Source organism: Lynx canadensis, chromosome A1, assembly GCF_007474595.2.
Source record: "Lynx canadensis isolate LIC74 chromosome A1, mLynCan4.pri.v2, whole genome shotgun sequence".
NCBI lineage: Eukaryota > Metazoa > Chordata > Mammalia > Carnivora > Felidae > Lynx > Lynx canadensis.
In genome coordinates this window covers 181,084,263-181,100,050 of record NC_044303.2, presented here as the reverse complement: position 1 = coordinate 181,100,050, position 15,788 = coordinate 181,084,263, and the positions used below count along the sequence as shown (strand labels likewise).

The following is a 15,788-nucleotide window of genomic DNA, read 5'->3' as shown; positions in this document are numbered from 1 at the left end:
TGAGATCATGACCCGACCCAAAATCAAGAGTCACACATTCAACAGACTAAGGCACCGAGACGCCCCCTTTTTTGCTAAGTGAAATAAGTCAGTCAGAGAAAGACAGATATCATATGTTTTCACTCATATGTAGAATTTGAGAAACTTAACAGAAGACCATGGGGGGAAGGGAAGGGGAAAAAGAGAGTTTCAAACAGAGAGGGAGGCAAACAATAAGAGACTTTTAAATACAGAGAACAAACCAAGGGTTGATGGGGAAGGAGGCAGGAGAGGAGAGAGGGAAAATGGGGGATAAGCATTGAGGAAGGCACTTGTTGGGATGAGCACTGGGTGTTGTATGTAAGTGATGAATCATGGGAATCAACTCCTGAAGTGAAGAGCCACTGTATACACTATATGTTAGCTGACTTGACAATAAGTTATATTTAAAAAAATATATATGAACAATGTTCTTTCAGGAAATTGAAGGATATAAGAAATTGTTCTTTAAAATTACTTTAAGGGGCGCCTGGGTGGCTCAGTCGGTTAAGTATCCGACTTCGGCTCAGGTCATGATCTCATGGTCTGTGAGTTCAAGCCCCACGTTGGGCTCTGTGCTGACAGCTCAGAGCCTGGAGCCTGCTTCAGATTCTGTGTCTCCCTCTCTCTCTGACCCTCCCCCATTCATGCTCTGTCTCTCTCTGTCTCAAAAATAAATAAACATTAAAAAAATTAAAATTACTTTAAAAGGTTCACATTTATCGTAAAAAGAGAATGCCTTTTTAAAAGAGTCGTTTGCATGCTCTTATTTCTCCCGCTAAAAAACCAAAAATTAATAATGCATATTCATATATTTTACATGGTAAAGACCACACTATATAATTAATTTTATTCCTGTTTTGATTAATATCACATATGTGTTTCCTTACACCATTCCAAGTCCTTTAAAAGCAGGATTTCTTATTGGAGGCACAACTCTGTCACATAGATGTGTTAGAATTTGCAAAAACTGTCCATGTTTTGCTGTGATCACTGAAATTTCTGATTTTCTAAGTTGAGAATTATAAATAATGGCTTGATCATGCCTTCAAAAATAAATGGTTTCTCTAAAAAAAATAAAGATTTTTTTATTCATACAAAATAGACTTTAAAACAAAGACTGTAACAAAAGATGAAAAAGCATGATGTAATGATACAGCAGTCAATCCACGAAAGATGTAACATTCATAAATGTTTATACAGCCAAAATAGGAGCACCTAAATAAATATTAACAGGACATAAAAGGAGAAAATGACAGTAATCCAATAATAGTAGGGTATTTTAATAACCCACTTACATCAATGAATAGATTTTGGAAACAGAAAATTAATAAGGAAATTTTGGTCTTAAATGGCACATTAAACCAGATAGACTTAATGTTATATATATATGTAACTATATGTATATATAGTTACATATATGTATAGTTATATATATGGTTACATATAGTTATATATATAGAGAGAGAGAGAGAACATTTCATTTAAAAAAGTACAGAATAAAAAAAAAAGTACAGAATACACATCATTTTCAAGTGGACATGGAGTATTCTCCAGGATAGATCACATGTTGAGCCACAAAACAGGTCTCAATACATTCAAGAGGATTGAAATTGTATCAAGCATACCTTCCAACCACAATTGTATGAAACTAGAAATCATTTACAAGAACAAAAATGGGGGAAAACACAAAAACATGGGGAGTAAGCAACATGTTACTCAGCAACCAGTGGGTCAATGAGGAAATGAAAAGGAAATTAAAAATACCTTGAGACAAATAAAAATGGAAACATAATTTTCCAAAATCCATGAGACACAGCAAAAGCAGTTCTAAGAGAGAAGTTTATGGCAATACAGGCCTACCTCAAGAAACAAGAAAAATTCCAAATGAACAATCTATGACTTAAAGAAGTGGGAAAAGAACAGGCACAAAAAAAACCCAAAGTTAATAGAAGGAAGAAAATAATAAAGATCAGCACAGAAATGCAATAGAAACTTAAAAATAGTAATATCAATGAAACTAAAAGCTTGTTCTTTGAAAAGATGAACAAATCAATAAACCTTTAGCCAGCCTCATTTGGAAAAAAAGAAGGCCCAAATAAAAAAGGAAATGAATGAGGAAAAGTTACATCTAACACCACAGAAATATGAAGGATAACAGAGATTACTATGAACAATTATATGCCAACAATTTGGACAACCTAGAAGAAATGAATAAGTTCCTAGAAACCCACATCCTTCCGAGACTGAACCATGAACAAATAGAAAACTTGAATAGACAGATTAGAGGTAATGAAACTGAATCCATAATCTTTTTAATGTTTATTTATTTTGGGGAGAGAGAGAGAGAGAAAGCAGGGGAGGGGCAGAGAGAGAGAGGGAGACAGAGGACTCAAAGCGGGCTCGGTGCTGACAGTAGAGAGAGCCTGATGCGGGTCTTGAACTCACCAACTGTGAGATCATAAGCTGAGCTGAAGTCAGATGCTTAACGGACTGAGTCACCCAGGAACCCCGAACCCATAATTTTAAACAAAACAAAAGCCAAAGTCCAGAACCAGACAGCTTCAAAGGTGAATTCACCAAAAACATTTAAAGAAGAATTAGTACCTATCCTTCTCAAAATTGAAGAGAAAGGAGTTCTTCCAAACTGAATTTATGAAGCCAACGCTACCTTGATACCAAAATCAAAGATGCCACACACACACACACATATATATACCAAAATTTAATAATGCATATTATTATAATAAAATTAATAATGCATATTATATATGTGTGTGTGTGTGTGTGTGTGGTATCTTTGATTTTGGTATCACTTTGATTTTTGTATCACACACTATATATGTGTGTGTGTGTGTGTGTGTGTACACACACACCAGAGTGTTTGTGTGTATGTATATATATAATATATGTATATATACATGTGTATATATATGTGTGTACATATTTATATGTATATATATATATATACACATACACACACCACATACACACACACTATTAACATAGATGCAAAACACCTCAACAAAATATTACCAAACCAAATTCAACAATATATTAAAAGGTTCATACACCACAATCAGGTGGAATTTATTCCAAAGATGCAAGGATGGTTCAACATATGCAGACCAAGCAATGTGATACACCACATTAACAATATGAAAGATAAAAATCACGCTCATCTCAATAGATTCAAACAAAGCATTTCAACATCCATTTACGATAAAAACTGTCAACAATGTAAGTACAGAAGGAATGTACCTCCACATAATAAAGGTTGAATATGACAGACCCACAGCCAACATCACACTCAGTGGTGAAAAGCCAAACACTTTTCTTTTAAGATCAGGAACAAGAAAAGGATGCTAACTTTTGCCATTTTTATTCAACACAGTATTGGAAGTCCTAGCCAGAATTATTAGACAATAAAGAAAATCCAAATTGGAAAGAAAGAAGTAAATCTGTCACTATTCACAGATGTCCTGATACTATGTATAGAAAACCCTAAAGACTCCACCAAAAAAATATTAGAATAAGGGAATTCAATGAAGTCACAGGATATTAAATTACCATACAGAAATCAGTTGCATTTCTATATACTAATAACAAGGTATCAGAGAGAAATTAAGAAAACAATCCCATTTATAATTGCATCAAAAAGAATAAAATACCTAGTGATAAATTTAACCAAAGAACTGAGAGACCCACACTCTAAAAAAATGTAAATCACTGATGAAAGAAATTGGAGATGACACAAATAAATGTAAAGATATACCATGCTCATGGATTGGAAGAAGTAACGTTCTTAAAATGTCCATACTACCCAATTAAATCCACAGATTCAATGCAATTCCTGTCAAAATACCAATAGCATTTTTCACATAAATAAAACAAACGATACTAAAATTAGTGTGGAACCACAAGACCCCAAATAGCCAATGCTACCTTGAGGAAGAAGAACAAAACTAGAGGTATCACACTCCTTGATTTCAAGATATAAATACAAACCTATAGTGATCAAAACAGTATGGTACTGACACAAAAATATCAATGGAACAGGATAGAGAGCCCAGAAATAAACCCACATTTATATAGTCCATTAATCAGTGACAAAGGAGGCAAGAATATATAATGAGAAAAAGACAGTCTAATCAATAAATGGTGTTGGGAAAATTGGACAGCTACATACAAATAGTGAAACAATATAACTTTCTCACAGCATACACAAAAGAAACTCAAAATGAATTATAGACCTACATGTGAAACCTGAAACTATAAAACTCCTAAAAGAAAACATAGACAGTCACCTCGTGGACAACAGCCTTGGAAACATATGTATGTATATGCCTCCTTAGACAGGGCAAACAAAAGCAAAAATAAACTATTTGGACCACACAAAAATAAAAATCTTTTGCATAGCAAAGGAATGCAACAAAGCAAAAAAACAACCTACTGAATGGGAGAAGATATTTGCTAATGATATGGCCAAGAAGGGGTTAATATCCAGTATCTAAAATAAAGAATTTATACAACTCCAAAAAATAATAATAATCCAATTACAAAACGGGCAGAGGACTTAAATAAACACTTGTCCAAAGAAGACTACAGATGGGAAACAGACATATGAAAAGATGCTCAACATTACTAATAATCAGAGAAATGCAAATCAAAACCGCAGTCAGATATCACCAGTCAGAATGGCTAGTATCAAAAAGATAAGAAATAGCAAGTGTTGGCAAGGATGTGGAGGAGAGGGTATTCTTGTGCACTGTTGGTGGGAATGTAAATTGGTACAACCACTGTAGAAAGCAATATGGCTCTTCCTCAAAATTTTAAAAATAAAAATACTATATGATCCAGTCATTCCACTACTGAGTACTTAGCCAAAGGAAACAAAAACATGGATTCAAAAAGATACATGTGTCCCTGTATTTATTGCAGCATTGTTTACAATAGCCAAGATATGGAAGCAATAAAGATTTGATACATACCTACATACATGTATATGTGTGAGGAATATTACTCAGCCATAAAAAAGAATGAAGTCTTGCCATTTGTGACAACATGGCATTATGCTAAGTGAAATAAGCCAGACAGAGAAAGACAAATACCATATGATTTCATTTATATGTGGAATCTAAAAAACCAAACAACCAAACAGAAACAAACTCATAAATAGAAAAAAACTGGTGGTTGCCAAAGGGAGGGGATTAGGGGTAAGGGCAAACAGGTGAAGGGGATTAAGAAGTACAAACTTCCATCTATAAAATAAGTAAGTCATGGAGATGAAAAGTACAGCATATTAAATATAGTCAATAATATTGTAGTAGCATTGTATGGTGACAGTGACTACATTTATCACAGTGAGCATTGAGTAACATTTACATTTGTTGAATCACTATGTTAACACTTAAAACTAATATTATATGTCAACTATATGTCAATAATAAAAATCAAAAAGTAATTTAAAAAATGAAGTGAAAGAGATGTCAGAGAAGTTTGTATCTATATAAAAGTACCATAATATTAAAGCATCCTGGAAGGACAGCAGCTACCTTGGAGAGTTTCCTGGACTTAGCCTGAATAAGAAAAAAACTTCAGCCATTTTAAGAAAAAATAAAATACCTAGGAAAAAATTTAACCAAGGAGGTGTACCAGAAAACAGGTTTTTCACCTGTACTCTGAAAATTATAAGATGGATGAAAAAAAAATAAAAATGACACAAATAAAGGACAAGGTACTCTGTGCTCATGGATTGGAATTAATATTGTCAAATATGTCCATACTACCCAACAAAATCTATAGATTCAATGCAATCCCAATCAAACTACAAAATATTTTTCACAGAACTAGAGCAAAGAATCCTAAAATCTGTATGGAACCACAAAAGAAAAGCCAAAGCAATCCTGAGGAAGAACAAAGCTGTAAGCATCACAATCCTTGATTTCAAGATATACTACAAGACTCAGGTAATCCAAACAGTATGATACTGTCACAAAAACAGACACATAGATTAATAGAGTAGAAGGCTTAGAGAAAAACCCACACATACATGGTCAATCAATCTACAAGGGAAACAAGAATATAAATGTGGAAAAGACAGTCTCTTCAATAAATGATACTGGGCAAACTGGACAGCTACATGCAAAAGAATGAAACTAGACCACTGTCTTACACCATATACAAAAAAGTAAATAAAAATGGATTATAGATTCAAAGTTGATTAAGACCTGAAATCATAAAACTCCTCAAAGAAAGCATGCAGTAATCTCTTGGACATCAGCCTTAGTAACATATTCATGCGTGTGTCTCCTCAGGCAAGGGAAACAAAAGCCAAAATAAACTATTGGGACTACACCAAATAAAATTTTGCACAGCAAAGGAAACCATCAACAAAATGAAAAGGCAACCTATAAATGGGAGAAGATGTTTACAAATCATACATCTGATAAAGGATTAATATCCAAAATATATCAAGAGTTTATACAACTTAATATCCAAAAGCAAGTAACTTGATTTAAAAATGGGCAAAGGACTTGGATATTTCCCCAAAAAGACATACAAGTGGTCAAGGGCACCTGAAAATATTCTCAATATCACTAATCTTCAGGAAAATGCAACTCACAACAATGAAATATTGCTTCATGGTTGTCACATTGCCCAAAAGGCATATATAGATTTAATGCAATCTTTATCAAGATTTCAATGACATTTTTTACAGAAGTTGGAGAAAAAATCCTAAAATTTGAAACCACAAAAGACATGAATAGCCAAAGTAATCCTGAGAAAGAAAAACAAAGCAAGAGGCATCATACTTCCTGATTGCAAGCTATACTATAAAGTTATAGTAATTAATACAGTAGTGGTATTTTAAAAAGACCAGTGGAACAGAATTGAGAACCCAGAAATAAACCCAAGCATATACAGCCAACTAATATTTGACAAGGGAGCCAAGAATACTCAATGGAGAAAAGACAATCTCTTTAATAAATGGTGATGGGAAAACTGTATATTCACATATAAAAGAATGAAAGTGGACCCAAATCTTACACCACTCACAAAAATTAATTCAAAATGGATTAAAGACCTAAATGTAAAAACCAAAACTATCAAATCCCTAAAAGAAAACAAGAAAAAACTCATTGACATGGGTCTTGGCAATGATTTTTTTTTTATAAATATACGACACCTAAAGCACAAGCAACAAAATCAAAATAAACAAACAGGACATCATCAAACTGAAAAGCTTCTACACAGCAAAAGAAACAACTAACAACACAAAAAGACAACCTAAAGAAAGGGAGAAAGTATTTATGAATTATATATCTGATAAGGGGTTAGTATCCAAAATATTTTTTTTAAAAAGTCCTACAACTCAATAGCAAAATTAAAATAATCCAGTTTAAAAATGGGCAAAGTGGGGAGGATACCTGGCTGGCTCAGTAGAGCATGCAGCTCTTGATCTCAGAGTCATGTTTGAGCTCCACGTGGGCATAGAGATTACTTGAATCAATGAATACCTACCTACCTACACACATACATGCATAATAAAATAGGCAAAGGACCTGAATTAACATTTTTCCATAGAGATATATGAATAGCCAAAATGTACATGAAAAGATGCTCAACATCACTAATTGTGAGGGAAATACAAATCAAAACCACAGTAACACCTCACACCTGTTAGGGCAGCCATCAAAAAGACAAGAGTAAATGCTGGCAAGGATGTGGAGAAAAGGGAACTCTTGTGCACTGTTGGTAAGACTGTAAATCGGTGCAGCCACTATGGAAAACAGTATAGAGGATCCTCAAAATTTTTAAAATAGAACTTCCATATAATCCAGCAATTCCACTTCTGGAATTCATTTCCAAAGGAAATGAAAGCTGTATGTCAAATATATATCTGTACTCCCATGTCCATTGCAGCATTACTTACAATAGCCAAGACATGGAAACAACCTGTGTGTTCGTCAACAGATGGAGGGATAAAAAAGTTGTTGTATATATTTATAATGGAATATTATTCAGCCATAAAGAATGAGGAAATCCTGCCATTTGCAATGACATGGATGGTTCTTGATATTATGCTAAGTGAAATAAGTTAGAGAAAGACAAATACTGTATGATCTCATATGTGGAATCTTAAAAATAAATAAATAATGAAAACTTAGAAAGAGATCAGATTTATGGTTACCAGAGGTGGGGTGGGGGTGGGAATTGGAGGAAGGTGGTCAAAAAGTACAGGCTTCCAGTTATAAGATAAATAAGTACTAGGGATATAATGTACAGCATGGTGATCATAGTTAACACTGCTGTATGATATGTAGAAAACTGTTAAGAGAGTAAAATCCTAAGGGGTCTCATCACAAAGTGAAAAAAAATTTTTTAAAGAAAAATAAAAACCATTATCTGTATGAGATGACAGATATTAACTAAACTTATTTGGGAAATCATTTCATTATACACATAAGTCTATTATGCTACATAATTTAAACATATATAGTGATGTGTATCAACTATATGTCAATAAAGTTAGGGGGAGGAAAATAAAGTTCAGTAAAGTTCATTTGAACCAGTGCTACAACTAAATTGCATTCCCAAGGACATGGTGGATCCCAGCTTAAAGTATCAATGGCTAATGGTTAGTAATGGTTATTACTTCTTTTTGGTTGATGCACCCAGGCCAGGGGCAGAGCCCTTGTTAGTTCTAAGTAGTAGCAATAAACCCAAATGTTGGCAGTCAGAATTTAGGAACCCCTTTGCTGGTTTTGCCCACTATTCAGTTCCTTCTGCAGTCTTAGCACCCTCACATACTAATATAATTGTTACAATGATAGTCATGCTTGTATATACGATTTACATGTTGTTCTCTCCTACAGCTACATGTTATAGTATATATTCATATATATACACAGATACATATACATACTATTATATTATTGTTATTTATATGATTTGCCTGTTGGTCTCTCTCAGGTAGCTGAAGATAGGGACTTTTATTAATCCGACTGTATTTTAACCAAGAGTACACAACAGAATCATCCAGCCCGTATTCCCTAGGGGGCTGATTCAGCAGCTGCAGAATCAGCCCATCAGCAGTGCTTTGAGAGAGCATCACAGGTGGCTTAAAATTGCATGCCTGATAGAGAGCAGCTGGTCATTGAGGTGGTACAGCCTAGGGGTGAAGACAGCAAGCTCTGGACTGAAATCCTAGCTCCACCACTTACTATTTGTATAAGCTTGAACAGAGCACTTAAACCTATCTGTTCCTTGTATGTAAAGTGGGGATAATAGTGCTTGCCTGAGAGTGTCGTGGGGATTAAATAAGATAAAACAAGGGTAGCTCTGAGAACACACTAAGCCCATCATAAATTCTCAAAATGCATTGCTTTGTTGGTGTTGTTCATCCCTGCATTCCAGAGGAGGCACCGAGCCTGACATTAGCAGAGATTTAATGCTCAATAAATAATAAATGCACAGGGAGCTGTATGATATTAGCAAAGAGAAGAAAAAAAGGAAAATTAGTAAGGAAAGAGGATAGAAGGATGACCAAGGAGATGGGAAATAGAGAGGTATGGTAAGGAGTCCCCAGCAGTTGGCTCAGGAAACCCTAAAAATCCTTCCTCATTGTTGCCAAATTATTCATTCTGCCTAATAAAATGTTGGCAAGGTCTTAAACTGAAATTTTCAAACTCATAGGATTAAGAATTTTGATGGCCTTCTGCATTTGTTCCAAACGAAGCAACCCAATAAAGCCAAATTTCTTTTTCCAGAGGAATTTATCATTCTGACCCCATCTAGTGGTTTCCTTTGGATATGATGACTCTAATTTGGGATCAAGATCCTCAATAATTCTGACTGCATTAACTTTTGGACATGTTTTTTAAAAATCCTACCACTCTCCCTTTACTTTCTTGACTGTTCTTCCCCATGGCTGCACATTTGATTGCATGAATCCTCCACTTGAAGTTGGGGGTCTCAATCCCAACAGCTCACCACCTTTATTCCTATATCCATGCTTTGATGCATTTTCTTTCCAAAATGTTCTATCTCAAGTGTTTTATCCCTTTCTCCCTGAGATGACTCCATGGAAATAGCAATGGTTTGAGGAGTCAAGTAGTCCTGGGTTCAAATCCAGCCTCCACCACTTATCTAGATTTATGACCCCTCTGAGTTCAACTGCCCATATATAAAATAATTTCTACCTATGTTGTGAGAATTAAACTGGGATAAGGTATATAAAGTACCCAGCACAGTACCTGCCAAAGTATGAGGGGCTTCGTTTAGTTCAGTCTCAACTGCTAGTAACAGGCATTAGAAATAACAAGAGCTTAAATAAGATATGGCCTTATTATTTTTTATAACATAAAAAGAGTCTAGAGGTGAGCCATTCATGGCTGGTATGGATGACCATTAAAGACACCTAGGTCAACAGGGATCTAGACTCTCTCTGAATGACCATCATCCTTGAGACTTCCATTCTCAAAGTCACCCATATTTACATGGTGAATGCTAGAACTCCAGGGATCATAACCACATTTCACCCAGGTAAAGGAGGAGAGTGGGAAGAACAAAAGGGTGTCTGTATCATAGCTATGTCATCCTCCTTTAAGGTTCCCAGGAGACCCAGATGACAACTACCACTTACATCATGTCAGCCACCCATCTCTCCAGAGGAAGCTGTGAAATGTAGTTCTTTACCTGTGTACAATGAGGCACCCTAGAAAACAAAAGTCTGTGGTATTTTCAGGCTATAACATGGAGACTTCAGGGGCTATGCTATGCTTTACAGTTTCCTCAGCATTTCACACCTCAGGGCAGACAATGCATATATAATACATGAATCAGTATGGCTGATTAAATGTTTAAGTGGTTAAATGGATCAGGTCTGAAGACCTAAGTTCCAGGCCAACCCTACCACTTCATTGTTATGTGACCTTGAGCAAGTATGTAACTTGTCTGCTTCAGGCCATTTCCTCACTTGTCAAGCGGTCCTTGTGGGCACCAACTCAGACAAGAGATGCAAATTACCTAACACAATGCCTATGTCTAGCCCTCAGCATGTGTTAAAGTTATCACCACCACCATCATCAACATCACCATCATCATTACTATTGTTAGGAGTTATTAAATTATTAGGTAAGGTAAGGAGGTACCAGATGTCTCTTACTTTTCTTTCTGCCTGTGTACATCTTCCTTTGCCTTCAGTAGTCACCCCAGGGACGTCTGGATTTGCAACCAATTATGTTGAAAGAACCTGGGCTCAGTCAGCCTCATTTTATTCACTTCCAGTTATCCAGTCAAGACTAGCTGAATCTCAAGAGTCCCTCTCCTTTGCCCCTAACCAGAGTCTAGTCACCCACCTCTGCCTTCTGGGACAGATGCTCTTCACTGTTCAGATCAACTTCTAAATAACTATTAAATTATGTCTAGATGTGTTCCACTATTCCTTTCAAATCTAAGTAAATCAGTTCCCTTTGTTGGAATTCCCCAGCCCTGATAAGGTCTTCCACTGATATCTTGCATCCTTGACAGTGGCAAGATTTTTCTCTAGATAGGAGTAAAGAGGTTCACATAGCAATAAGCCTTCTTATTCCCAGGTCTTTGCGAAATATGGATTTCTTAGACAACCTCCCCACCCTCCTAGCTACCTTTACTTGAGTTTCAGAAGAAATCTTGGCATCTGCTCTTAAAGATCATTAGCTACTCAGCTGGTGATGTGCCAAAAAAAAAAAAAAAAAAAAAAACAAGAGGGTTGAAAGTGTGCAAATATACATATTATCTTGCTCTCCAAGGTGGCCAGGCAGAACAGTCAGAACCCCAGTGCCCAGGGCTATTGTGTATGGCTAATTCGTGCAGTGCACATTTTTCACCATTCACACTCTCTATGACATGATGGCATTCCTTATAATTGTGTAGTGCATGGCCTACATAACTGCTCAGGGCAGCCATGCCCAGATTAGTCATCCCTGACCATAAGCAGCCTCATTTTGTATCCTAGTGCACCCTACAAATGTTACCATTTTCTTTGTGTACCATGATGTAAAGGAGTTTAGAAAACACTACTCTAAATAACTTCAAGGTGGGTTCTTCCTCCAACGCACACTCATTCCCTAGCCATGCCAGCCATGTCCTCCATATAAGCCAACATGCCCAGGTGTTATCTTTCATACCAAGCCCATTGTGTTTTCTTAGGTCCATGGAAGAAATCTCTTGTCCATTGATTATGACCGGAATATTCGGACAGAAAAGATCTATGATGATCACCGGAAGTTCACTCTGAGGATCATTTATGACCAGGTGGGGCGCCCATTCCTCTGGCTCCCCAGTAGTGGGTTGGCAGCAGTCAATGTCTCATACTTCTTCAATGGGCGCTTGGCTGGCCTTCAGCGTGGAGCCATGAGTGAAAGGACAGACATTGACAAGCAGGGACGAATTGTGTCCCGCATGTTTGCTGATGGGAAAGTGTGGAGCTACTCCTACCTTGATAAGGTAAGTGAACGTGCTGCCCTCACTCAGCTGGAGCTTTCCCTTATTCACACTCCTCTTTTTAAGCGACCTGATATGCTTTGCCATAAGACATTGAACATCTTTACTTTGACTCTACAAGGTCTCCCCTCACACTTCCATCCTCACTGGGAGGGAGGAAAATCTGAAGGAAAATGTTATTCATAGCTCATCACTATTACCAAAAGAAAAAAAGTGCTAGACACTCAGTAATGGCAAAAAGAATGGATTGTCTAATTTTATTCCCAAAAAAAAACCCCAAAAAGTGCTGCGGAAGCAGACAGAATTATCCCACTGGTATCACGGCTAATCATTATTTATGAATTGGAAATGCAGTGATTCATTTATGCCTTGCCTGAAGTTAAGCTATCAGGGTAGGGAATTTTGCCTAAATCTCAAGCACACAGAGCAACATCCTCCTACTTGACCTATTGGCTGAAACAGCCAATGGATTCTCTCTACCTAATTCCCTGTGTCTGAAAGTGCCAGATTCAGGTCTTTGTGTGAGAAAGGGTCAGGTTGGAGCAGCAGTAAGAAGAGATCCCTTGGTTGAATCTACTCCTGAAACCATTGTTGCACTATATGCTAATTTGGATGTAAATTTAAAAATATAAAATATAAAATCAAGGAAGGAAGGAAGGAAGGAAGGAAGAAGGAAGGAAGGAAGGAAGGAAGGAAGGAAGGAATCCTTGGGGGCACAAGTCAAGACTCATGAAGGCTGTCCTGGTCATCTAGTCATTAGGCGGGGGCTTGCTCAGCCTGGACCTCTCATCTGTACTCACCTTGATAGGGGTTCCATTTCTATTTCTTCCTTTCTTGCCTCACAATTACAGTAGTCACTTGTAGACAGAGCTGTGACCCTCTCTATAAGAGTGGGGCTGTCGTCCCTTTGGTCACCCCTGAATCCTGTTCTCATTATGCCACAAAATACTAGAATGGTTGATGAGAGAAGGCAAGAATCTCCCAATTGCCTGAAGTTTGAGGCCATTTTATTCCCCCCCCAAATTTGATGATTCTGGGTTATGTAATCTTCTCAGTATTTTATAAATGGAAGATATACCTTCTCTTTAGATTTAATGAGGGGTGATCAAAGCATAGTATGTGTGTCATACCTGTCTCCTGCTGGGCCAATGGTAGTCATTTCTAAACAATCACAGGATTTCTTGTTTGAGCCTGGAGGCAAACTCAGTGCCTATCACCTCAGTCCTTCAAGCCCTCTCTACTCAAAGTATGGTCCAACCAACATCAGGATCACTTGATAGCTTGTTACAAAAGCAAATTCTCAGGTCAGATCCCCCCTTCTCCCCCAACAAACTACTAGATCAGAATCTGCCTTTTAACAAGATCCCTGGTTATTTCATATGCACAGTAAAGTTTCGGAAGCACTGGTCTGGGTAGTGACCATGATCCATCAGAGTTAGCATGCCCAGTGAAATCAATCTAGTCATAATCTCTGGTATAAACTTCCCCATCCTTCCATGGCTTTTGAATTACCATTTTGGGGAATGGAACAGATTCTGTCCATTTGAGTGCCTGGTCCTAAAGAACCAAATCATATGTTCCTCCCCTCTTTCCTTCCTCCAGTCTATGGTCCTCCTGCTTCAGAGTCAGCGTCAGTACATATTTGAGTATGACTCCTCCGACCGTCTCCACGCCGTCACCATGCCCAGTGTCGCCCGGCACAGCATGTCCACCCATACCTCCATTGGCTACATCCGCAACATTTATAATCCCCCTGAAAGCAATGCTTCAGTCATTTTTGACTACAGTGATGATGGCCGCATCCTCAAGACGTCCTTTTTGGGCACTGGGCGTCAGGTATTCTACAAGTATGGGAAACTCTCCAAGCTATCAGAGATTGTCTATGACAGTACTGCTGTCACTTTTGGTTATGATGAGACCACTGGTGTTTTAAAAATGGTCAGTCTCCAGAGTGGAGGTTTCTCCTGCACAATCAGGTACCGGAAGATTGGCCCACTTGTGGACAAGCAGATCTACAGGTTCTCTGAGGAAGGCATGGTCAATGCCAGGTTTGACTACACCTATCATGACAACAGCTTCCGGATTGCAAGCATCAAGCCCGTCATAAGTGAGACTCCCCTTCCTGTTGACCTCTACCGCTATGATGAAATTTCTGGCAAGGTGGAGCATTTTGGCAAGTTTGGAGTCATCTATTATGACATCAACCAGATCATCACCACTGCTGTAATGACCCTCAGCAAACACTTTGACACCCACGGGCGGATCAAGGAAGTCCAGTATGAGATGTTTCGGTCCCTTATGTACTGGATGACGGTGCAGTATGACAGTATGGGAAGGGTGATAAAGAGGGAGCTAAAACTGGGGCCCTATGCTAACACCACAAAGTATACCTATGACTATGATGGAGATGGGCAGCTCCAGAGTGTGGCTGTCAATGACCGCCCAACCTGGCGCTATAGCTATGACCTCAATGGGAACCTCCATTTGCTGAACCCGGGAAATAGTGTGCGCCTTATGCCCCTGCGCTATGATCTCCGGGATAGGATAACCAGACTCGGTGATGTGCAATACAAAATTGATGATGATGGCTATCTGTGCCAGAGAGGGGCTGACATCTTTGAGTATAACTCCAAGGGCCTCCTAACAAGAGCCTACAACAAGGCCAGTGGGTGGAGTGTCCAGTACCGCTACGATGGTGTGGGGCGGCGGGCTTCCTACAAGACCAACCTGGGCCACCACCTGCAGTATTTCTACTCTGACCTTCACAACCCAACCCGCATCACCCATGTCTATAATCACTCCAACTCAGAGATAACCTCACTCTACTATGACCTCCAAGGTCACCTCTTTGCCATGGAGAGCAGCAGTGGGGAGGAGTACTACGTTGCCTCAGATAACACAGGCACTCCTCTGGCTGTGTTCAGCATCAATGGTCTCATGATCAAACAACTGCAGTATACGGCCTATGGGGAGATTTATTATGACTCTAACCCTGACTTCCAGATGGTCATTGGCTTCCATGGTGGACTCTATGATCCCCTGACCAAGCTGGTCCACTTCACTCAGCGTGATTATGATGTGCTGGCAGGACGATGGACCTCTCCAGACTATACCATGTGGAAAAACGTGGGCAAGGAGCCAGCCCCCTTTAATTTGTATATGTTCAAGAGCAACAATCCTCTCAGCAATGAGCTGGATTTGAAGAACTACGTGACAGGTGAGGACTTTACCACCTCAGTTGGGCAGTGGCTCCCTGTGGGGTGGTTGTCCTGGTAGATTGT

General features: G+C 38.2%; 1 protein-coding gene across 1 annotated transcript in view; it reads left to right on the top strand.

The window, feature by feature from the left end:
* TENM2 (teneurin transmembrane protein 2) overlaps nucleotides 1-15,788 on the top strand; it is a 380,391-nt gene that overhangs the window by 351,268 nt on the left and 13,335 nt on the right. The window contains 2 exon segments of the mRNA XM_032593990.1: nucleotides 12,214-12,510; nucleotides 14,110-15,724. Of these exon segments, the coding sequence (XP_032449881.1) occupies nucleotides 12,214-12,510; nucleotides 14,110-15,724 (1,912 nt within the window).